This window comes from Trichomonas vaginalis, chromosome I (genome assembly GCF_026262505.1).
Source record: "Trichomonas vaginalis G3 chromosome I, whole genome shotgun sequence".
In the NCBI taxonomy this organism is placed as follows: domain Eukaryota; phylum Parabasalia; order Trichomonadida; family Trichomonadidae; genus Trichomonas; species Trichomonas vaginalis.
Genome location: NC_067203.1, coordinates 15,751,158 through 15,773,005, shown reverse-complemented (window position 1 = coordinate 15,773,005; position 21,848 = coordinate 15,751,158). Strand labels below are relative to the sequence as shown.

General features: G+C 32.0%; 11 protein-coding genes across 11 annotated transcripts; 5 read left to right on the top strand and 6 right to left on the bottom strand.

Moving 5' to 3' along the window:
- Positions 1–6: 6 nt before the first annotated feature.
- Positions 7–1,080, top strand: TVAGG3_0993070 (uncharacterized protein; the record flags this gene model as incomplete). The annotated part of the gene is made up of 1 exon (XM_001276926.1): positions 7–1,080. One exon carries the CDS (start codon positions 7–9, stop codon positions 1,078–1,080), a length of 1,074 nt encoding a protein of 357 aa, XP_001276927.1.
- A 373-nt stretch (positions 1,081–1,453) lies between these two features.
- On the top strand, positions 1,454–2,164 carry TVAGG3_0993060 (uncharacterized protein; the record flags this gene model as incomplete). Its single annotated transcript, XM_001276925.1, has 1 exon — positions 1,454–2,164. One exon carries the CDS (start codon positions 1,454–1,456, stop codon positions 2,162–2,164), a length of 711 nt encoding a protein of 236 aa, XP_001276926.1.
- A 171-nt stretch (positions 2,165–2,335) lies between these two features.
- On the top strand, positions 2,336–3,556 carry TVAGG3_0993050 (spectrin binding; the record flags this gene model as incomplete). Its single annotated transcript, XM_001276924.1, has 1 exon — positions 2,336–3,556. The coding sequence occupies one exon, from the start codon at positions 2,336–2,338 to the stop codon at positions 3,554–3,556; it is 1,221 nt and encodes a 406-aa protein (XP_001276925.1).
- A 476-nt stretch (positions 3,557–4,032) lies between these two features.
- On the bottom strand, positions 4,033–5,748 carry TVAGG3_0993040 (RNA helicase family; the record flags this gene model as incomplete). The annotated part of the gene is made up of 1 exon (XM_001276923.1): positions 4,245–5,720. The coding sequence occupies one exon, from the start codon at positions 5,718–5,720 to the stop codon at positions 4,245–4,247; it is 1,476 nt and encodes a 491-aa protein (XP_001276924.1).
- Positions 5,749–6,814: 1,066 nt separating this feature from the next.
- TVAGG3_0993030 (histone-lysine N-methyltransferase family) lies at positions 6,815–8,271 on the top strand (the record flags this gene model as incomplete). The annotated part of the gene is made up of 1 exon (XM_001276922.1): positions 6,815–8,185. The coding sequence occupies one exon, from the start codon at positions 6,815–6,817 to the stop codon at positions 8,183–8,185; it is 1,371 nt and encodes a 456-aa protein (XP_001276923.1).
- Positions 8,272–8,549: 278 nt separating this feature from the next.
- On the bottom strand, positions 8,550–9,795 carry TVAGG3_0993020 (pectin lyase-like family; the record flags this gene model as incomplete). The annotated part of the gene is made up of 1 exon (XM_001276921.1): positions 8,552–9,592. One exon carries the CDS (start codon positions 9,590–9,592, stop codon positions 8,552–8,554), a length of 1,041 nt encoding a protein of 346 aa, XP_001276922.1.
- A 20-nt stretch (positions 9,796–9,815) lies between these two features.
- Positions 9,816–11,063, top strand: TVAGG3_0993010 (uncharacterized protein; the record flags this gene model as incomplete). Its single annotated transcript, XM_001276920.1, has 1 exon — positions 9,822–11,048. The coding sequence occupies one exon, from the start codon at positions 9,822–9,824 to the stop codon at positions 11,046–11,048; it is 1,227 nt and encodes a 408-aa protein (XP_001276921.1).
- Positions 11,064–11,547: 484 nt separating this feature from the next.
- Positions 11,548–13,171, bottom strand: TVAGG3_0993000 (uncharacterized protein; the record flags this gene model as incomplete). The annotated part of the gene is made up of 1 exon (XM_001276919.1): positions 11,624–12,997. One exon carries the CDS (start codon positions 12,995–12,997, stop codon positions 11,624–11,626), a length of 1,374 nt encoding a protein of 457 aa, XP_001276920.1.
- Positions 13,172–13,523: 352 nt separating this feature from the next.
- On the bottom strand, positions 13,524–16,136 carry TVAGG3_0992990 (glycoprotein 38 family; the record flags this gene model as incomplete). The annotated part of the gene is made up of 1 exon (XM_001276918.1): positions 13,524–16,136. The coding sequence occupies one exon, from the start codon at positions 16,134–16,136 to the stop codon at positions 13,524–13,526; it is 2,613 nt and encodes an 870-aa protein (XP_001276919.1).
- Positions 16,137–18,512: 2,376 nt separating this feature from the next.
- TVAGG3_0992980 (glycoprotein 38 family) lies at positions 18,513–20,495 on the bottom strand (the record flags this gene model as incomplete). The annotated part of the gene is made up of 1 exon (XM_001276917.1): positions 18,513–20,495. One exon carries the CDS (start codon positions 20,493–20,495, stop codon positions 18,513–18,515), a length of 1,983 nt encoding a protein of 660 aa, XP_001276918.1.
- Positions 20,496–20,516: 21 nt separating this feature from the next.
- On the bottom strand, positions 20,517–21,575 carry TVAGG3_0992970 (uncharacterized protein; the record flags this gene model as incomplete). The annotated part of the gene is made up of 1 exon (XM_001276916.1): positions 20,517–21,575. The coding sequence occupies one exon, from the start codon at positions 21,573–21,575 to the stop codon at positions 20,517–20,519; it is 1,059 nt and encodes a 352-aa protein (XP_001276917.1).
- Between the last annotated feature and the right edge of the window lie 273 nt (positions 21,576–21,848).

The following is a 21,848-nucleotide window of genomic DNA, read 5'->3' as shown; positions in this document are numbered from 1 at the left end:
ATAACTATGGCATCAAATCCTAAAACAAGGATTGCTGTTAAACAATATTTGCTTAAACTACAAGAACAGAGCTGTCGATTTGAAAGGGTTTTTAGGGTTCAATTACTACAAGAACTTTCAGCTTACGAGAAAAAAAATGGCTCAAAAATACGAGTTGAAGAGCTTAAAAAGATGTTCCCATCTGATTGCTTAGAGCATCCAATATTGAAAAAGTTTGATATAGGCCCAAGAGAACAAATGAATATCGATCAATTACATTTTATGCTCGAAGAAAAAGAAATGATGTCAGAGAGAAAACGTGATGAAATGAACCGAGTATTTCATGACATATCATCTGGTTTTCATATCTTTTCTGACTATGTTGAACAAAATAATTTAAATTTCAGCGATTTTTGTGAAAATGCGGAAGACATTATTAGAAGAAATACAAACTTGCATAAAAGACTACAAGATATTATACTCAAAGATCCTCCAGAATTTAACTCTCCAAAGATGTGGCCAGTAACGGATCCCGAAGTTCTTAAAACTCATGATATTATTAAAGAAAAAATGTTACACGATGATATTACACAAGATACAATCAGAAGAAATACATTATCTTCACTAGGAACATCATTTGATGATAATCAAGAAGAAAGACATTCAAAGATAGAATCATTTGTTCGTACCCAAACACCAAGCGTTACTACTCGATGCATTTCAAGCAGAGATATTGCAATCGAAAGAGATAACTTATATTCGAGATTGGCTGACTTATCAACTCAAAAGTTTGTAGATGTTGAAACACTGAAAAGCGAGCTTGTAGAATTAGAAAATAAAAAGCGTACACTTCTTGACAGAAGGAATAAGGTTCAGACCCAATTGAATACAATCAAAAGAAAGACACATAGGAGTTCAACTGCCTCGCTCTCAAAAATCGATCCAATTGAAACTCAATCCAGTCAAATTGAATTGTTCAATGATATCAAGGCTAAGAACAAATCTAGACTGGCAGAAATACAAGCTGAGAATGCTCAACTTCATGATAAGATCAGAGGAATTGAAATTGATCGCGATGCCAAACAATTTTTTGAATCATAAATTATTTGTTTCATTTCGGCCCTTTACATCAAACCACCTTTGTTTTATTTTCATCAATAAATTGTTTATTATATTATTGACCATTACCAAGTTCTTTTTTATCAACTTTTTCAAATTGAGTAGATTATTAAGAGTTAGTCATTCAATGACAAATTGCATTGTTTATATTCCGCTGATAGTTGATATGTTATGGCCATCCCTAAGAAAATTAACAATCCAATTTTTAGATTTTTAAAATAACCAACCCAAGTCACTATAAAACATTATACAACAGTCATAGCTATGCATTTTTTAGTATATCAATGAAAAATTTCAAAATCATGGATAATAAAAGTGACATGAAATAAAATTAACGTGCAGTTTTCACTTCTCGATGTACAAATTCGAATGGGGCGTCGAGGAAGAGAAAAACTATGATCTAAGAGCATACAAATGTGGGGGATGGGCATCAGCACGCATTCAAACACGCCGGACTGGCAATTGGCAGCAATTTTATGATGGAGAAAAAACGCCAATCAATCAACCATTTCCCATTGATTACAAAAAGAAATACGTACCTCCGAAAAGACCAAAAACAGCAATTGAACATCCCAAGAAAACCAAGCTTGATTTGTATCAAGATGCATTAGCAACATTATCACCGCAAACTGTCCGTGAAATCGTTCAGAGTACAGTATCATCCACGACTTATAATACACCTCCATTCAATGAATCAATATCCCCAATTCGGATCAAACCTTCTGAGCGAGGACCTTTATCGAGTATTGCAACAAGCCGTAGTATAAATACAAGTCGTTCTAAAACTTCTATGGAGCGCGCTCAAACATCTCGCACAGTAAAAACGTCTCGTACAATTTCTGCCTTACCAGTGAATACTGTAGACTTATCAAATATACAAGTACCAGAAATAGCTCGAATCATCCATAAAAATAAAGGAGAAAATCCTTCAAGATTCCCATTCCGTGTTAGTACGTTATATCTTTCAGAATTATCAGAGGCTGAGGAAAAGATGAAAGAATCTAAGAAGAAGCCAAAGAAACGTGCCAAAGCTAATCCTCAAAATCATATTATTGAATTTCCATAAAAATTTTGTTTGTATTTTTCTTAACTAATGCTATTTCACCGTCAGCTAACGACCAAAAGGTGTATCTCATTAATATCATTAACACTCTTTAAATCCAAAATTGAAAATCCTTCAATCATATGGTATCGGAATATAAAAGTGACACGGAACCGCATAATCAAAATTTTTAAAATGTCAGATCCTAATTTTAATCAATTCATCAAGGAAGCACTCGAAGAAGACCAAGCTGACTTGATCAAGGAATTCTTGGAAGAGCCAGATAACATGAAATTCGTTTTTGAATCCGTAACTTTCCAACTTCCTGATCCAATTCAGTATAAATGTCCAATAACAAACGCTTCCATCTACTTCAATGCTCCTAAATGCTTCAATGCTGTTATTGAGGCGGGTGGAAGTCCTAATGCTGTTGATGCTTGGGGAAAATCTTCTGCTCACTTCGCTGCTGAGTATGGAAGACTTGATTTCATGAAAGATCCACACTTCGAGAAAGCAGAACTTGTTGTTATTGATTGGCGCGGACGTCTTCCAATCCATTATGCCGCCGAAAACAATCATGTCGATGTTTTGAGATATCTCATCGAAGAAAAAGGCGCCGACTTAACTCTTTCAGACAACTATGGCATGACTGCACTCCATGTTGCTTGCCAACATAATGCTACAGAAGCTGCTGTTTATTTACTTGAAAAAGGAGCGCAGTTGACAGCAGATATCTTCGGAAGGACTCCATTAGACTTCGCTGCTAAGTTCAATGCTGTAAAAATCATTCAATATTTCGTTGAAAAATCACCTCAATCATTAAACGACGTAAACGAGAATGGCCAAACAATTTTACATAGAGCAGTCATTGGTGGAGCTCTTGATGTCATCCCATTGCTCTCTCCACTCGCAAATATTAAAGATAAAATCGGATATACTCCTCTACACTACGCAGGACAATATCCTCATGCAGGAATTGTTCAGGCATTAGTTAACATTGGTTCTGATATCAATGCAACTGATGAAAAAGGAGTTACTCCTTTGATGATCGCATCATCCTTTAATAATCAAACAGTTGTTGATGAAATCCTTACAATTTCGCAATTACAGAAGAATGCAAAAGACGCCAAAGGAAGAAATGCTCTCCATCATGCTACAATGAACTCTTCTTACTTAGTTATTCCTTCTTTGGTCCATAACGGCGTAGATTCAAACGCAACAGACTTGGAAGGCCACACACCGAAAGAAACAGCCGATGGAAGCTTTGCTAAAGAATGCAGAAAACTCGCTGCCGGACAAAAGATCATAATTGGAGATTACAAGAATCCTGGAAGAGGTCCAACATACACAAAGTACACAGTTCCTACAGAAACAGCTCAACAACCACAAACTCAATCACAGTGTACAATTGCTTAAAAAATTATTTTTAATTTTATTATTTTATTCTTTATAACAGCCATAAATCTGGTTAGTTACCACTAGCTGTATTAATACCCCACTTTTGTGGGATTTAGAAAAGAAAATATGAATTTTCATGTTTTATCTTTTAGTTTTCAATCTTGCAAATCGATATATGCTTACTCCTACCTTTTCGTTACTTCTTATTTGTTGATAATTAATGCTTTTCATGTTAATAATGTTAAAATTATCGATGAATTTATAGTTTATAATGTTTTTGAGGTATGAATAATGTTTAAATTATATAATAGGTAGTTATGATCACATTCATCGAGCTCTAGAACGAATTAAATTTTCCAAAAAAAATTCAAAATAATTTTTATCAAGAATAAAAATATGAATTTTATAATGAAATATGAAAAATAAAAAATTTTGGAAAAAATAGAAGTACATTATAATTGATGCTTACATGAAATAAAACAATTTTTTACGTTAATGAAAAGATATTACCAAAGATTTTATAATGTAAAAGTTTTAACTTGTTTTAAAACTACATATCAAAATAATGTATTGTTTGTTAATAGTTTTATTTATTCTCTATCTCTAAATAATAAAATAACAATAAAAACATTTTGTTCAAAAATATTTCCGTGATTCTATACAAATCTTCACAATTTTTGAAAGGAAGAAGGAAAAATTATAAATTTCATTTTCCTCTTCTTGCCTTTTCTTTTTGGATCCAAGGAGCATCACTTGTTTTTCCTGTGGTAACTCTTATATCCATGTATGGTATTTCAGCGAAACCGTATGACTGAGAAACGCCTTCGATATCTAATTTTTCGACATCGAAGCAATCTTTCATTGTATGTGAGTCATAAAACATTAAGAATGCCTTTAGAGCTTCTTTAGCCCTCTTCTGAAGATTTTTGTCCTCCATTAAAGCGGCCAATGTCTTTCTCAAGTCGAGAATCTTGTTTTCTGGGAATTTACAGACCTTTATTGGTACTTTGTTCTCTTGTAGTCTGTCTACAAACTTCTTTTCGTTAGGAAGAAGAATAATTAAAGCTTTTCCGGATTTTCCAGCTCTTGCGCATCTTCCTACACGATGGATGTACTCTTTGATACTCTGTGGTGGATCGTATTGTATAACCCAATGCACTCCTTCGATATCTAGACCTCTGGCGGCGACATCTGTGCATAACATAATTCCGGATTTTTTATTGCGGAATTCTTCAAGGCTTGTAAGTCGTTTTTGCTGTGTTTGGTCTCCGTGAAGTGCAATTGTGTTTATATTCATCTTTTTGAGGTATTGATGATGGAATTTGACTCCTGCCCTTGTATTGAAGAAAACTATGACCTTCTTCTTATCATTACGCTTGAGGATAGTAATAAGAAGCATTAAACGCTTTGATGGAGTAATTATCATACAATCTTGGGTTAAATTAGCAGCTGTAACTTCGTCAGCGTTATCATCGACTCCGACGTATACTGGTGTATGTTTGAAAGAGACTTCTGCAATTTTGCTGACGTCTTTTGTTTGAGTTGCGCTGAATAAGGCTGTTTGACGTTCTGAAGGGATTCCTTCGACGATTGCGTGTAATTGATCTTTGTAGCCATCTTCAAGGATCCTATCTGCCTCGTCAATGATGAGCATTTTGAGATTTTCTAATGACCAATCTTTTGTAGTGAGAATATGATCACATAGACGGCCTGGTGTTGCAACTAAGAGGTTAATGCCTGATTTGAGAAGTGTTGTTTCGTTTTTCTTTTCTTTGCCACCGTATGCAGCTCCAAATGAAACTTCGGTATCTTTGAGGAGAAGAGTAGCGACATCGAAAATCTGATCTGCAAGTTCTCTTGTTGGAGCGACTATCAAAACAATTGTTCCATCCTTCTTAGTAGCGTTTTTACGGAATAATAAATCGATTGCTGGAATGAGAAATGCCAATGTCTTGCCACTTCCTGTTTTTGCAGCAGCTAATATATCGCCACCCGATAAAAGAATTGGTATAGCTTGTTCTTGAATGGCGTACATCGTATTGAAAGGAAGTCTTTTAAGCACTTCTAGCGTTTTTTCATGCAATGGAAGTGTAGAGAATTCCTTCTTTGGTTGTTCTTCCGTTACAACATCTTCTTCTGCTGGTGGATTCTCGGTAGTTGTTGGTTGATTTTCTTCAGACATTGATAAAATTTTTGTCTCTCTCTCAAAAAATTCTTCAGAAATGGGAAATTCATGCAAATACATAATGTGGGTAATTCAAAATGTAGAAATACTCAGAAAAATCGATCACTTTTTATTTAAGGGATCACTACCTTAGTTTACAAAAAAAGTACGTTAAAAATGGATTCATCCATCCATACAGCGCCAACTACTTGAAATACTGGGTAGCTAGTTTGGTATTTTGAAACCTCAGACTCAGACAAGTAAAAGTCATTTTTTCATGAAAACCTTGCAATTTCACCTCGAAGTAATTATAAAATTTCAAAAAAAAATTGATGTAAGCTCGATTTACTCAACGTAGCCAATTGGCGACTAGTACGCATTTAATTTTCATTAATTCTCATTATTTTTATAAATCCGCAATTATTTACCTAAACAATTAATGATTATAATTCGTTTGCCATGAACTTATACTATATTTCCCTTCTTCATGTTTCCGTATTACTTTTTGTTGAAAATTCTTGGACTTTTGAATACACAAATATACTAATTATTCTAAAATGAAGGTTTGACAATAAAATGTTTTCTTGTTCTATAGCACTATTAATGAAATTAGATTTTAGATATATTAGGTAATAATTGTATAATCTTGATATATTATGCGTAGCCAGCGACCAATATTATTAAAATTATGCTATATATCATATGCTATTATTATACCATAAATATTGAAAAAATTATACATGGGTATTCAATTTCATATGCAGTGAACCCCGTAGAGGGTACTCAAAACTCGATGCACATTTTTTTCAATAATGAAGATATATGCTCTATATCATATTTAAACATAATACATCTTAGAAAAGTGGACTTTGGATCGGTCAATTTTGAAAAATCTTAATCCGCTGGTCCTCGGTGAAAAAATGAAAAAAATTCATTTTTTCAGGTTTTGGTCAATTTTCTCCTTTTTAAATTCTGAAACGGCAGAAAGATAGAGAATGATATGTATATACTAGATATACGTTTATTCTGAAAAATATTAACTCTATCATGGAGAAAAAGCATCTTTAAGTGCTAAAAATTGAATAGTTGTAAACTAAGGTAGTGAACCCTTAATGATTCCTGATTTTCCTTTAGTTTTTCCTTCTGTGCCAGAATGCTTCGAGAAATGCAAGACACTAACAGCATTCACTAAATGTATTAAACCATTACCTCCTGAAATACAAAGTTTCCTTCAATTAAAATTATGTTCACCATATTTTACTAGATTAAGAATCAAAGCAGGCGAAAGTCAAGAAATACCAATTACAGCACCACTTCAAGAAGTATTTAGTTGCTTTGAGATCTGCCATCCAGAATATCATGCAAATTTAGCTGCAGGTATAGCAATAATGACTGGTATACCAATAGATTTTATTATTGACGAAATGGGACTAGAAATTGATCAGAAAAAACTCATTATCATGCGTGCACTTTGTAAATCTACATTAGGAAAGACAATTGCAGCAGTTTTCACAGATGATGATAGAATAGAACCAATAGATTCACGGGAGTATATACCAGCGACATACAATTGGACTCTTGAAGGCAATCCTTTCCAAGATATTCCAGAAGAATCACGTGACTTTATTAAAGAATGTACAAAGAAGCAGATGCCACCAGACTTCAATCTTAGCTTCAAATTTACTCAAGATTTATCAAACGGATTTAATAAACAACATGGAATTGTCAGTGTTCCATGTATCAACGAAGACGATGATAATTGGCCACGTAAAATGAAATGGATAGCAAATCTAGAGTTTCCTGATATGATTTCGTCCCATTACGTTGGTTGTGATTGCCATCAACACGATTGCTTGACTTGTCATGCAATTTTCAATGGCCAACCAATCATGAAGTATACAGAAGCTGGTAGGCTTGATTTGGAGTCATTTAGATCAAATTACAAACCGATTATCATAGAATGTAATTCTTCGTGTTCCTGTGACTCGGAAACGTGCAAAAACCGCGTGGTCGATCGTAAGGCCAAGATTCACCTCCTTGTTTGCCGCTGTATTTCAAAAGGAGGCTGGGGGGTGAGAGCTCTTGAATTTATACCGAAAGGAACGTTCATCTGTGAATACCTTGGTGACTTAATCACAGATCCTGACAAAGCAGAGTCACAAGGCAAGATTTACGACAAATCTGGAGAATCATATCTTTTCGACCTTGATGGATACGGAATTAATGATAAGGAAATGCTTACCGTTGATCCAAAAGTCACAGGAAACGTTTCAAAGTTCATAAATCACAATTGCGATCCAAATATTATTACAATTATCATAGGAACTGTTAATTCAGAACAATATCATAGAATTGGCTTCTTTGCGTTAAGAGATATCTATCCATTTGAAGATTTGGGATTCCATTACGGATATAAGATGCATAAAATTGACCAGAAAGCTTGCAATTGTGGATCTTTGACTTGCGGAGGAAGGTTAACATAAATATATTGTTTTTATCTAAAATTTCATAAAATTGTTTTTTTTATTTTTCATTTTCGGATAAAAATCAACCATTTTTAAGATAGAATACACTTCACCCATAAACATTATTTAATGTAAGCTATCACAAATCTTGTTTTGGTTTAGAAATTCGATTGCTCACATGAAATACTGATAATATCAAGTCGTTTGTTAAGTATATTTGATGAATCAAGACATTAATAGCATAAATTATTAACCAAACACTGAAAATTACTTTTTTTGGTTGTGATTTTTTAAATTTTTTGAAAAAATTAAAAAGCAAAGAAAATTAATAATACAAACATATTTATATCTAAATAACAATCAGATAATGTATTTTGATGATGATTACTCAACTTTTTTGGCAGGAGGTCTAATGAACCTGGAATATACAAATAAAGAAACATTGATGGTCACCAATGTAAGAATTATGAATAAAACTACTATTCTCAAAGGTTTCATTTTGAGATCATGTGGAATTAAAACAGTTTTCGTTGGAATGAGCTGCCCATCATTATCATGGTCTCCATTTGCATCTAGTTTGCAATGTGCATTGAATTGGCAGTCTTTATAAGGGAAATCCCAATTTTCTCTCTCTTGATTTTCAGAAAAACAACAATTTTCAATGGTAAGCTTGTCAGGACGGTAAGCAGAATATACAGATGACTTAGATGGAGTTCTTGCATGCACGAAAGAACATCCTTTGACTGTTGCTCCAGCTGATGTATCTCCAAAATAAAGACAATAGCCTCCAAAGGGATGTTCTTGCTTTCTGGTGCAATTATAGAAGAAACAAGACTCTATTAATGCATCGTATATGTGTTCCATGCCGATTCCTGATGAATAATACGAATGATAATTTGAAACATAATTGCAATAAGTAGCAGTAAACTTTTTGTTGAATATTTGTGATCCACAGTATGTTCCATCTGTCGTACATTCGCTGACATTGACATCATTGTGAATAGTTTCAACATCAATGCCAGAATTAATAATTCCATCACGATTGCAGTCGCCTTTTGTAACTGATATCAGGGATAGAACTGAAAGGGCGTTTTCTGTTGAATCCGTGCAGAAAGTACAAACTGAATATGAAACACAATCAAGAGCTATGCATCTTTCAATGGTAGAATTCATATGCGACATAACAGTTCCTGCTTGCTTGAGAGTTTGGCAGCTTCGAAATTCGCAATCGGACACTAAAATCGGTCCAAATGATAAAATAGCTCCTCCATCCAGCTCTGTAGCTGTGCACTGGATGAAGTTGCAATTCTTTACCGTTGTTTCTTTAAATGATGTTAATACTAGTGGATCATAATAAACTAATTTGGTATAATATGTCTGAAATCTATTGAAAACTAACGGAGTTCGTAATATTTGTTTAAACATATTCTTATTAACTGAAATGTGAGATTCGAATTGGTTTGATTGCAATATTGTTGAAAAACATTTTGAAAATTGGGAATTTTGTAAAGATATTTGCTTTCTTATTTGGGAATTAGGAAATAGCATAAACGGGGATCGACTCAAAGATTGAATGCTCAGGGCTTGTATACTAAAATTCATAATTCTTATTAGACCCTAAATATTTATACGTGTAAGACCCTTCAATTTAAAAATGAATGAGATTATAAAACCAGAAATCGAACATAATGTTACAGATAAAGAAGTATCGGAAGAATCTAATGCCATCACTGAACATAAAAATATGGTTTTAAAACAAATTCAAGAATGTATCAATATGAATAACATCAATTCAGAGCTTTTGGAAGAAATCAAGAAAGAGATACCTTTTAATGACAAAATAGAATGCATTGGTTGCAATTTATTATTCGATATTTCTATATCCAAAGAACATTTAGAATTAAACTCCTTGGCTCAATCGATATTACTTGAAATAATGCCGCAACCATACTTTCCATATGATGAAATGTTTACAGAAGATCATATTGTTCGGCTCATTCAAGCTGATGCAGCTTATATACCATATACTAAAAAATATATGAAATTATTATTAAAATTATACAACAAAACGCAAAAACAGACATTTTCTAACGAAACTATTGGTAGTTTACTTGAATATTCGTTTAATGTTCAATCTATAAGATTAATCAGCTTAATTTTACTTGTTTTCAATATAGAAGATGAAACATACCAAAAGATCATACCTTTCATACAGAATTTTCTTAATAATCAAGATATTTTATTAGCAATCAAAGGATTAACTTTAACTATCTCAATTAGAAATGATTTAGTATCACAATTAGATTTCACAAATATCCTTAATATAAAGCAAGCATTGCCACCAGATAGTTTCATATTTTCCAATGCTTTACTTGTATTATCGAAATATCCAAACATTCCTTTGCTTTTATCCGAATCAGAGATCAAGGTTTTTCTTGAATCAATAGATCCGAACTGTTTATTATCAATCATTCAAGCTTGTTTGCTTCATTTTTCAGAATTATCAAAAGATATCCAAAATCAAGTGATTCATCAATCAGGAGAATATATTAAAGCAACAAATGTACATAACAAAGAAAAGCTTATAGAATATACTCATTATATGCCAAATGAAACTTTTCTTCAAAATTTAGAATTTACTTCGACTTTTATTGAGTTTCTTGGCATATCTACAAAAACAGATGCAATAATTATGACCAGAGCTTTGGAAATTCTTATATCTGCTACTAATCAAGGATTAACTCAAGCCCTGGAAATAATTGTTAATGATTTGTACCAGAAATATGAAGAAATTTCAGATTTATGCAATAATGCTAATAACAGCATCAGTACTGCTGCTAATTTGTTATTATCTGTTCTCAATTCAAATCAAAATGAATAAAAATTTAAAAATCTTTCTATTTACCTATGAAATTGCTTTCTTTCAACTTTATCATAATAGTTATTCTTTTTTGTATGCCTGTGACTATAAGCAGTTGTTCATTCATCAGAATTACATTGTTATAATTGTGACGTATGAAAATAGTTTTGATTTACTACAGTCTAATTTACAAAGTTTAAATCTGTGACAAAGATAACGAAGTATGTTAATGAGGTCCCATAATTTGAGCTAATTAATTATGAATGATATTCTTATGAATTGTATTTGCAGGAATTAAATGCATGGATTTGAGATTCAAAAGAAAAGCTAGTACTTGATTTTTAAAGTTTATTGAATGATAATAATATGAAATTTATTTGAAGTTGCCTCTATCTATGTGTAAGAATCTCTCTTAATTAATATAATGATAAACTGCAATAATATAACTAACTAATTAGGGAAATAAATGATTTTTGAGAAATTTGAAATAAAATAATCCTTTATTTGATTAAAAATAAGAGTTTTATAACATTTAGACATGAAATTTACATAAATGCATGAATTAAACGCACTTTCATATAGAAAAATCAAAATAATTAATCTTCCTCTTCGTCATCTTCTTCTTCCGAGTAATATGAACCATCATCGAAGTCACTCTCAGCTCTGATGTCCAAATCGAGGTGTCCTTTCATGTCATCGTCGATTTGTCCCACATGATCGAACGCCTTCTCAGCAGCGACGTACTGGGCATCAGCTCCTGCGTCATCTCTCGGCCAGTGAACGAGAACAATGAACATATAAGAGAGGGTGTTGAGCATGGCCGAAAAAACTGACAATTTCGAAGTTCTTTCGGCTCTTATTGCTGTTGCGTACGTCATCATGGCCATTGCAGGTACAGCGCAGAATAGGTGCAAGAAGGAAGACATAAACTCGGGGCTGTTGCTGTTTAGGAAGAGCGGGAAGCGAATTAAATTTAATGTAATCGCTGCCATGGTCGCAGCAGGAATCCAGACCTCGAGAATATCCTGGTAGAATGTATCGTTGAATCTGATAGCTTTAGGAAGTGCTAAAACGCCACACATCATGAAGAATGCAAATGTTGTCCTTTTAATGAAAGGAATTTCAGCATCTGTAAAGCGAAAGTGTAGATTCCAGCATACAACGTTGATGATGTAGAAAAGAAATGCACAATTGACGTTTTCAAGAAGGGAAATCAATGGAGTGAAAGATTTCAACAAATCGAAGTAACGGAGCTCAGGTGATGGTAGCCAGAAGATCGAAAGAATAAATGATGCTATCATAAGGAATCTCTGAGTGTATGTTGGCGATTTATTTTTCAATGAAGCCAATCTCGTTAAAAGATGGAATCCAAGGTAGAGAGCAGTGAAGAAAGAGACGGAGCGTATCAGAATATTGAAGAATATCCAACTCGCGTTTTCGTGTGTCCAAATTGTGTACAAATTATCAAATGTTCCATCGTTTAACGTAATATCGAGATCTGCAACGATATCTGTGACTTCACGACGCCCTGTAGTAAATATTGGAACAATGGTCTTAGGAGGAAGCCTGAACGGCTTGTCTTCAAGAGTTTGTTCTTTTTCTATGCGCCCGTTCTTTTTCAGTTTGATTGTTCCAGAGACGACAATCAGAAGTGGTTTCTTCTGCACGTTTGACTGTATGCCATATGTGATTGCTCTATGATAAAACTTAAGATTTTTATATCTGATAGCTAAACTTAAAGCTTTCGTTCTTTCTTCTGTGCCTTCAGGTTTCTTGATGATTGTGAATTTTGGATTAGGTGATATGAAGATTGCAAGCGCTGTAAGTAAAACGCAAACAACAAATAATATGCCTGCTGAAACAAATGACTTTGTATTCATAAGTTCGTATGTTTCATTGACGCACAACTCATAGCCTGCATTAAATATATCTACTGCGGTTAGAATTGGATCTTTCTTTTTGCTTTCCATTCTAACTGTCACTTTTTTGATTGGTACGAAATTTATCTTTCCGTTTCCTAAAAAAAATTATGTATCATAAGAGATTATAGATAATCAAATCCTAACAGAAGCGATGGATAAAAACGAATTTCGATGCTTTATAAATCTTGGAAAAAACAATGTGGGATTTCGATTTCGTTAAAACTTATATTTATGCTTCTAAGGATTGCATCATATTGCATTTTGAGCCTGTTTGCTATGACATACTACTGGTATGCTCCATCTCATTCATCTATTTGAAATTAAACTTCAAAATTATGATTTTTGTTTAAATCAATGATTAATCATTATTATTACTGTATAATGAATATTACATGTGTACAATAACTGTGTTATTTATGTAAATTATGCAATATACATTGCAAAGTAGCTCATTGAATTAATTATCTGAAAGTAATTAAGCTCATTGGTCATGGAATTGATTAGAAAAATAAGAAATAATATAAAAATATCTTTATTAATTATTATACATTGGAATGTCACAATGATTTTGAGTTTAATCTGAATAAAAATCATCATCAGAATAAACTTTTTCAAGTTCAGCATGTTTATCCTTTTTATTCTTCTTTGAATGCTTACGACTGCTTGAATCGCTTAAATCCTTACTCTTCTTATGTTTCTTTGAGTGCTTACGACTACTAGAAACGCTTTCAAGTTGTTTAGAACTTGATTCACTTGTTTCTTTATGTTTCTTTGAGTGTTTACGACTACTAGAAACGCTTTCAAGCTGATGAGCACTTGATTCACTTGATTCTTTATGTTTCTTTGAGTATTCTTTGCTGCTGGAATCACTCGAATAACTGTGGTTACTTGAAGTATTTTCAAGTCTTTCCATATTTGCTCTCCTCTTTCTTCTGATTAAGAATATAATAACTACAACAATAATGGCAATTAATATTATGCCTCCAAGAACACTTCCGAAAATAATGATTGATGTATATGATACTGGAGCTTTAATTCCATGCTCTTTAGTATATGCAACAATTTCTTCTTTGCTGTAAACACCGCCTTCATATGGAAATGCATATGTTTGATCTTTCTCAAACAAATCATCTTCTTCGTCGACATCTTCTGAACTAGTTGCTGTTTCACGAATAGTAAGATTTACATTGTAGGTTGATGCTTTAGAACTTGTTTTGCCTGATGGATTATCACAAAGAGAACAAACAATTTGTGTAGTGTAGAATAATGTAACATCATTACCAATGATTTTGTTAGTTGCACTTCCATCTTTGTTTGTCATAAATGCAACGGCTTCATCATTACTAGCAAGTCGTGAAACTTCAACAGGATTTGGACTATGAACTGTAAATGTGTAGAAACTATTTGTGTCTCCGTATTCTATATCGAAATTGAAATTTGCATTTGTTTTCGTTGTGAAAACAGATGTAATTCTTTCACCTTTCTCTTTGCTATATGAAGGAGGTCTAAATGATACAACTTGTATCTTACACTCCTTAGTTTTATCTTTGCACATTAATTTGATTGATTGTTCTTCATAAAAAGACTGACCGTTTTCAGAGATCATAAATGGATTTTCAACTGTTGTCTTATTTACAACATTAACTCCATCAGATTCACCAAGAGCGTATGTAGCAATTAATGCAGTGAATTTATCTTTGGATTCTAAGATGTAGTTTCCGTAGAGACATTTGTATTCATTAGGGCCAAGAGTGAATATCTTTGATGTTGTATAAGGAAGGCGCATATATTTGTCTGTTATATCATATTCATAGAATTGATCATACAAAAGAGAACATGGTTCATCATCTTTTAGATTTTGAGTAGGTAATGTGTTCAGATCATGTTCTTCTGTGTAATCATCAATTTCATCTATTGTGAAAGCTCCAAATTTTGGCGGGATAACACCATAAAAATCTTTTTCAAATAGATATTCCTTTTCTTCTTGTTGATCCTCAGTTGGAGTTTTAGTAATATTAATAGTTTCTGCTATTACACCACGCTCTTCTTCAAAGTCTTGGTTATCTATTTCTGAGAATAGATAGTTGAGATTTCCGTGTTTTTCTGTTGAAATTTTGAAAGCTTTTGTACCATTTGATTCTATTTCTGCATTGAACTGAACATCATTTTGTACAAATGATGTAAGTTGAATTTTAGAATAACTATAAAAATAACTACTCGAATATGAACTGTATGAATCTAATGGAGGTCTATTATATAGCACATAATTAGGATATTGTTCATTTTCGGTCATTGTTGAGAATACTGTAATATTCTTATCGTATACAGGTGCATTTCTGTATTCAGTAGTATTTGATGAATAGAATGGTAAATGTTGTACTAATTGAATTTTAACTGTATCTTTTGAATTTATAGCTGTGAATTTGATTAGTGGAATTTGTGGCAGACTATGTATAGTAAAATGTTTTTCCAAAGGACTCCTAGAAAAAGTGAAAATGAATGGATCTTCAATTTCATGTTGGTTTTCTTCGAACTGAAGGCTATAGGTTGTATAAGCATTGTCCCAATTTGATAAGGAATCTATACTACTTACATTAAAGTATTTGTAGACTGCTTTAATAGGATGATCTGATGCAACTGCAACACCACCAAACACACATAATGATTTACCTGGTTTAATTGTACGAATTGTTCCAGAATTATCTAAATTTGTAGTATAGTCTAGTGAATTATAATTGTTACATCCTTCTATTTGTCCTTCAGTTAAATAATATGGTGCATCAGGATTTGTAAAAACTTCATCATCAAGTGGTGCATCTGGATCTAATAAAAAATTAGGTTGTTGGTTGGTGTAATCTTGTACTTGTTGTTTAGTGTATGCTCCTGATACTGCTGGTATAAATAACAATAAATTTTCTTCAAAGTAAAATGAGTCATCATCTACTGTGGTTTCTGGATTGGTCAAATCTACTAATTCTATGTCATATAAATAGCGGCCATATGGTCTTGTAGAATAAAAATCCCATCTATAATAATACGGTTTATCCCCCATTTCGCCTGAGATTTGTTCTCCGCCATTCTGTTTTATAGTGATATTAAACTCATTCTTATTCAAAAAATAAATGCGGAAAAAGTCAGTATAGCTTGAATTATGTTCGTAAATGTAACGCTTGTGAAATGTACTCATGGTTGTAAATACCTAATGTGGGCGAAAAACAATGTCATCTCTCTGAGTCGCTCCTTCTGAATCATCATAACCATTCAAACATTGACATTGAATTGTCACAGAACCATACCCGGATAACAGTGATATGGCAATAAATGCAATTGAGTGTGGGTCTGACACTATCATAAAAGGATCTGTAGCTTCTTGAATGTTAGTGGATCCTGAGCTTGATTTGAAGAAATATCTAGCTTTAAAATGTTTTCCAGGTTCAACACCGAAAGCGAAGCTGCCTTTTAAACATTCCGTTTCACCTCTATCTAATATATAGGTATTACTATTATACTCAGCAGTATATTCATTCTTACCTGGACATATATCGCTCACTTCTGTTGATAACAAATGATTAAGTAATAAAGAAAACATTTTTTTTAAATTTTTTTGACATTCTTCAATTTTTCGAAATCATTATTATTAAACATATCACAAAGAATTTTAGATAATTGCAAAATGTAAGAAATTGTAAAATAAATTGAGATGTCTCATAGAACGATCGAATTTTTTAAAAGTGACACATTTCTGGCTGGAACTATAATTTGTAGCAGTTTATGAATCAAATCGATTTTTTAGAATTTGACCCTGCAAATTTTCAAACCGATATGTTTTCAATTTGTATCACAACATGTAATGATTTTGACTCGTTTTTGAAGTCAATATTATCTTATTTCGCTATATTATTGAAGTAGAATTATAAGGTAATACAGTACAAATAGGATTTACTCAATATATAAATAAAATTCAGATGAAAGAAATTACATTCAGCAACAAGATTGTGGTAGCAAGTATTTAATAATATATAGGGATTTAAAAAAAAGTTCGCAAAATGGCGAATTGCGCCACTTCTAATTTTTTGGCGAATTCGCCATTTTTCAATTTCCAAACCATATAAAAGGGTCCGTTATTTTTATTTTGTGGAATTCTCGTTTTTTATTAATAAAGGGTCTAACATTTTTATTGTGCGATAATCTTCATGATTTTAAGATAGGGTCTACTATTTTTATTTTGGGATTATCATTTTCCTCTCAATTTTACTTTACAAAATGGCGAATTCGCAATTTGGCGAAGACGTTAAGGCCAATATTATGTTTCCATTTTTCTTATCAATTTGCAAAATATATTTGATGAATATATATATTATGACAATAAAGTTCATATTTGTTCTCGATTAAAAATTATTATTTTTTTTGGTTTTGCATTTCATTATGCTGATTGCAAAATTAGCTTTTCTTGTTGTTATTTTGATTAAATCATAACAATTTATTCTCATACTAACTAATCAGAATAATTTTGAATTCAAAAATAATAACTTTATGATTAAGTTCGTTATAAATTATTACTCATAACATAAACAGTTTTGATGTGCGCTTTAAGAAATGGCATGGTTTTAATTTGAAAAATTTGAATGAAATATATTGTTGCCTTTTCCGCACACTAATACTTAATATTATTAATATTATTTGGAATCTCTTCCTTTATGATATTGTGAAGAAACTTATCAATATAATGAGATAAATAAAAGATATTACCGAGATTATCTAAAAAACACGAGAAGTCATTACAGTATTTGCATGGTACTGTATTAAGATATTTGAAGTTATATGATAAGTTTCCAAAAACAAGTATTGACGCCTTGAATCTGTAAATTATTCACTTAAATTCAAAATGGTTATCATGAGCATCATGACTATACAAAATAAAGTTATAAACATACTGTAACTATTTGACATATGCAAAAATTATCAATGATTATAGCGAGATTCAGTATAAATTATGTCACTTTTTGAGTTCGCCGAATTCGAAAAAATCAGGCTGAGTTAGCGAATTTTCAGCAATTCGCCATTTGGCGAAACCGTTTTTAAATCCCTATAATATAGATAATACAAATTTCCAAAATCTACTTTCTTTTTAATTGTAATTTGAAGATGTGGTTAGGTACAATTGGAGTTGCTTTCTATTTCTACATATATTTGTTAAAATTTCAGATGATAAAGTTTGGATTTTGAATAGAATTTCTGAAATTTATTGAAATTTTGGTTTATTATTGTAAGTTAAGGATAAATGTAAACTTATTTAAACATTTATTTAATTTATAAGCAATAATCGCCATTTATAAGTTTTCAGTTAAATTTGACAAATTTCATCGTTTTGTAAATAAGTTCAACAAACTTGCCTTTCATGAAGGGATAAATCTCTCAATATTGAAATAAAACGGTTAAAACCTCAATGTTACGCGACCCCCACACCACCCATCGGTCGAATAACATCTCTCATCTATATAGTTAAAAAATGGCTTGTAATAAAAATTTACTTTATTTCTTGAACAATATTATAATATTACCTTCAGTCAGAGTAGATTTTTTCGGAGTCTGAATAAATTCTTTCTGAAACTGAATAGCTTTTGCTCCCTTCATCACTTGAATATTTGTGCCTACTGTAATCACTTAAATCCTTATTCTTTTTATGCTTCTTTGAGTGTTTATGTTTACTTGATTCACTTAACTCTTCATCTTTTTTATTTTTGCTTGATTCACTTAACTCTTCATCCTTTTTATTTTTGCTTGATTCACTTAACTCTTCATCCTTTTTATTTTTGCTTGATTCACTTAACTCTTCATCCTTTTTATTTTTGCTTGATTCACTTAACTCTTCATCCTTTTTATTTTTATTTGTATCTTTATGGCTACTGGAACAATTTTCAAGTTCGCACATATTTGATTGTTCCTTAGATTTCTTTCTCTTAATTACGATTATTACTATTACAACAATGGCAGCAATAATAACTATTGCAATAACAATTCCTACAATGATTCCAACAGTGGATCCATTATTAGATTTTACTTCTATTTCACGTGCTTTAATTCCATTCTTTTTAGTATATTCAACAATTTCTTCTTTGCTGTAAACACCGCCTTCATATGGAAATGCATATGTTTGATCTTTCTCAAACAAATCATCTTCTGCTTCGACATCTTCTGAACTAGTTGCTGTTTCACGAATAGTAAGATTTACATTGTAGGTTGATGCTTTAGAACTTGTTTTGCCTGATGGATTATCACAAAGAGAACAAACAATTTGTGTAGTGTAGAATAATGTAACATCATTACCAATGATTTTATTTGTTGCACTTCCATCTTTGTTTGTCATAAATGCAACTGCTTCATCATTACTAGCAAGTCGTGAAACTTCAACAGGAACTGGACTATGAACTGTAAATGTGTAGAAACTGTTTACGTCTCCATATTTAATTTCAAATCCGAAATCTGCATTAGATTTCGTTGTGAAAACAGATGTAACAACTTCTTCAGTATTTGTTATATTTGATGGTGGCTTAAATGATACAATTTGTATCTTACATTCCTTAGATTGATCCTTGCATATTAATTTGATTGATTTTTGTTCAGAAAAGATTAAATCGTTATCAGAAATCATGAAAGGATTATCAACTTTTGTGACATTCTTTACTATAATTCCTTTTGTTTCATCACGAGCATATGTAGTAATTAATGCAGTGAATTCGTCTTTGGATTCTAAGATGTAGTTTCCGTAGAGACATTTGTATACATTAGGACCAAGAGTGAATATCTTTGATGCTGCATAAGGAAGGCGCATGTATTTATCTGTTATATCATATTCATAGAATTGATCAAATCTAAGTGAACATGGTTCTTCTATGTTAAACTTTGGTGGATCAAAATGAACTTCATTTGGTTTATTTTCTTGTGTGTAATTTTCAAGTTTTTCTTTGGTATAAACTCCGACTTCTGATGGAATAACATAAGCCTTATCTTTTTCAAACAAATATTCTTTTTCTTCTTGACCAGGAATTAGAGTTTTTGTCAGGGTTAACATATCTGATATAATTCCATCATATTTAAATGATGGGCTAAGTGGAACTGAATATACATAATTGAGATTTCCAAATCTATCTACTGTACAATTGAAAGCACTTGTACTGAATTTAGGTTTGAGATAGACCATATTTGGTAAAAATGAAATAATTTGATTGCATGTATAGTTCCTGAAATAATTATTAGATGGTGCCGAATCATTTGTTTGTGGTAAATTGTATACAATATAATTAAGATATTGTTCATTTGAAGAAGTCATTGTTGAGAATAATGTGACATTTCTTTGAGATACAATAACGGTTTCGGTTTCATTCAAAACTGGTGTATCTGGTGGTGTCAGTTTTACAAATTGAATTTTAACAGTTTGAGATGGATCTTTAGCTGTAATTTTAATGAGAGGTATATTTGGGAGAGCAAAAGGATGTTCTGTAACATCTACATCGGAGTGTATTATTCTCTGATTGAATGTGAACATGAATGGATCGTCAATTTCATGTTAGTTTTCTTCGAACTGTAATTGATGAACTCCTACATATTCGAAACCATTATATCTATCAGAATATCTTTCTACAGTGATATCTGTAGAATTAAAGTATTTGTAGACTGCTTTAATAGGTTGATCTGATGCAACTGCAACACCACCAAACATGCATAATGACTCACCTGTTTTAATTGTATGAACTGTTCCAGAAGTGTATGGTCCTGTGAAATAATCAAGTGTATTAAAACTGTTACACCCTTCTATTTGTCCTTCAGTTAAATACCATGGACCATAACCGCTTGTGAAAATTTTTGTTTCGTCAAGTTGTGAATCTGGATCTAAGAAATAATTAGGTTGTTGGTTGGTGTAATCTTGTACTTGTTGCTTACTGTATGCACCCTTTTGCGTAGGAACACAGAGCCATAGATTGTCTTCAAAATAGGGTTCACGCCATGAATTTGGTTCTTCATCGATTTGTAATTCGCATAAATATCTGCAGTATGGAATTAAACCTTGATGGAAGTAACCATCTGTTCGAAAGGTCGGATCATTAGTAGGTTCTGATGTATATGTAACATAATCTGTAATAGATAGGGTAAACTTTGGATCCTGCGAATGTGCAGCAGTAATTGCGTAATAGTCTGTATAATCTGGACAATGTTCATAAATGAAGCGCTTGTTAATTTTAGCAATTGTTGTAAAAATTTCATAACGACGAATAGCTTTATTTGTATAGGATGAACTTGCCAAATTAATGCAATTGACATATGCTACATTAGTAATGTATGTGAGTCTAATGACTGGTACCCAGTTTTGATCACCAACAATCATAAAAGGGTCTAACATATAATCTTGTCCAGTACTACCTGTACTTGAATGATATAAATAAGTTGCTTTAAATCTATGTCCGCTTTTTGCAGCAAAGGCATAATTACCATAAAGACATAGAAATGGAGTACTAGAGGAAAGAGCATATTCTTTTTTTGTAGTGATCATGCCATTTGGGCATAATTCCCGAACTTTTGGGTCATCAATAGTAATTGCTAACAAATATGCTGGTAGAAGCGGAAACATTTTTTTTAAGTGGATGTAATCGAATTTTTCGAAATTTACTTATCAATTGTATCGTTTACATGACATGAATAAATCTAGCAGTTGCATAGGGCAAGCAATATTTATGATGAAATTAAGATAGTTGTAAATAAATTGAGATGACTCATAGAATAAATTGTTAGTTTTTTTGAACGTGCTTATTCACCGGTTTTTTGGCTTTTTATAATATCTTTTTAAAAGGCAAAATATTCTGATTTCGCAATTGGGAAAATAAGGAATCTGCCATTAAAAGAT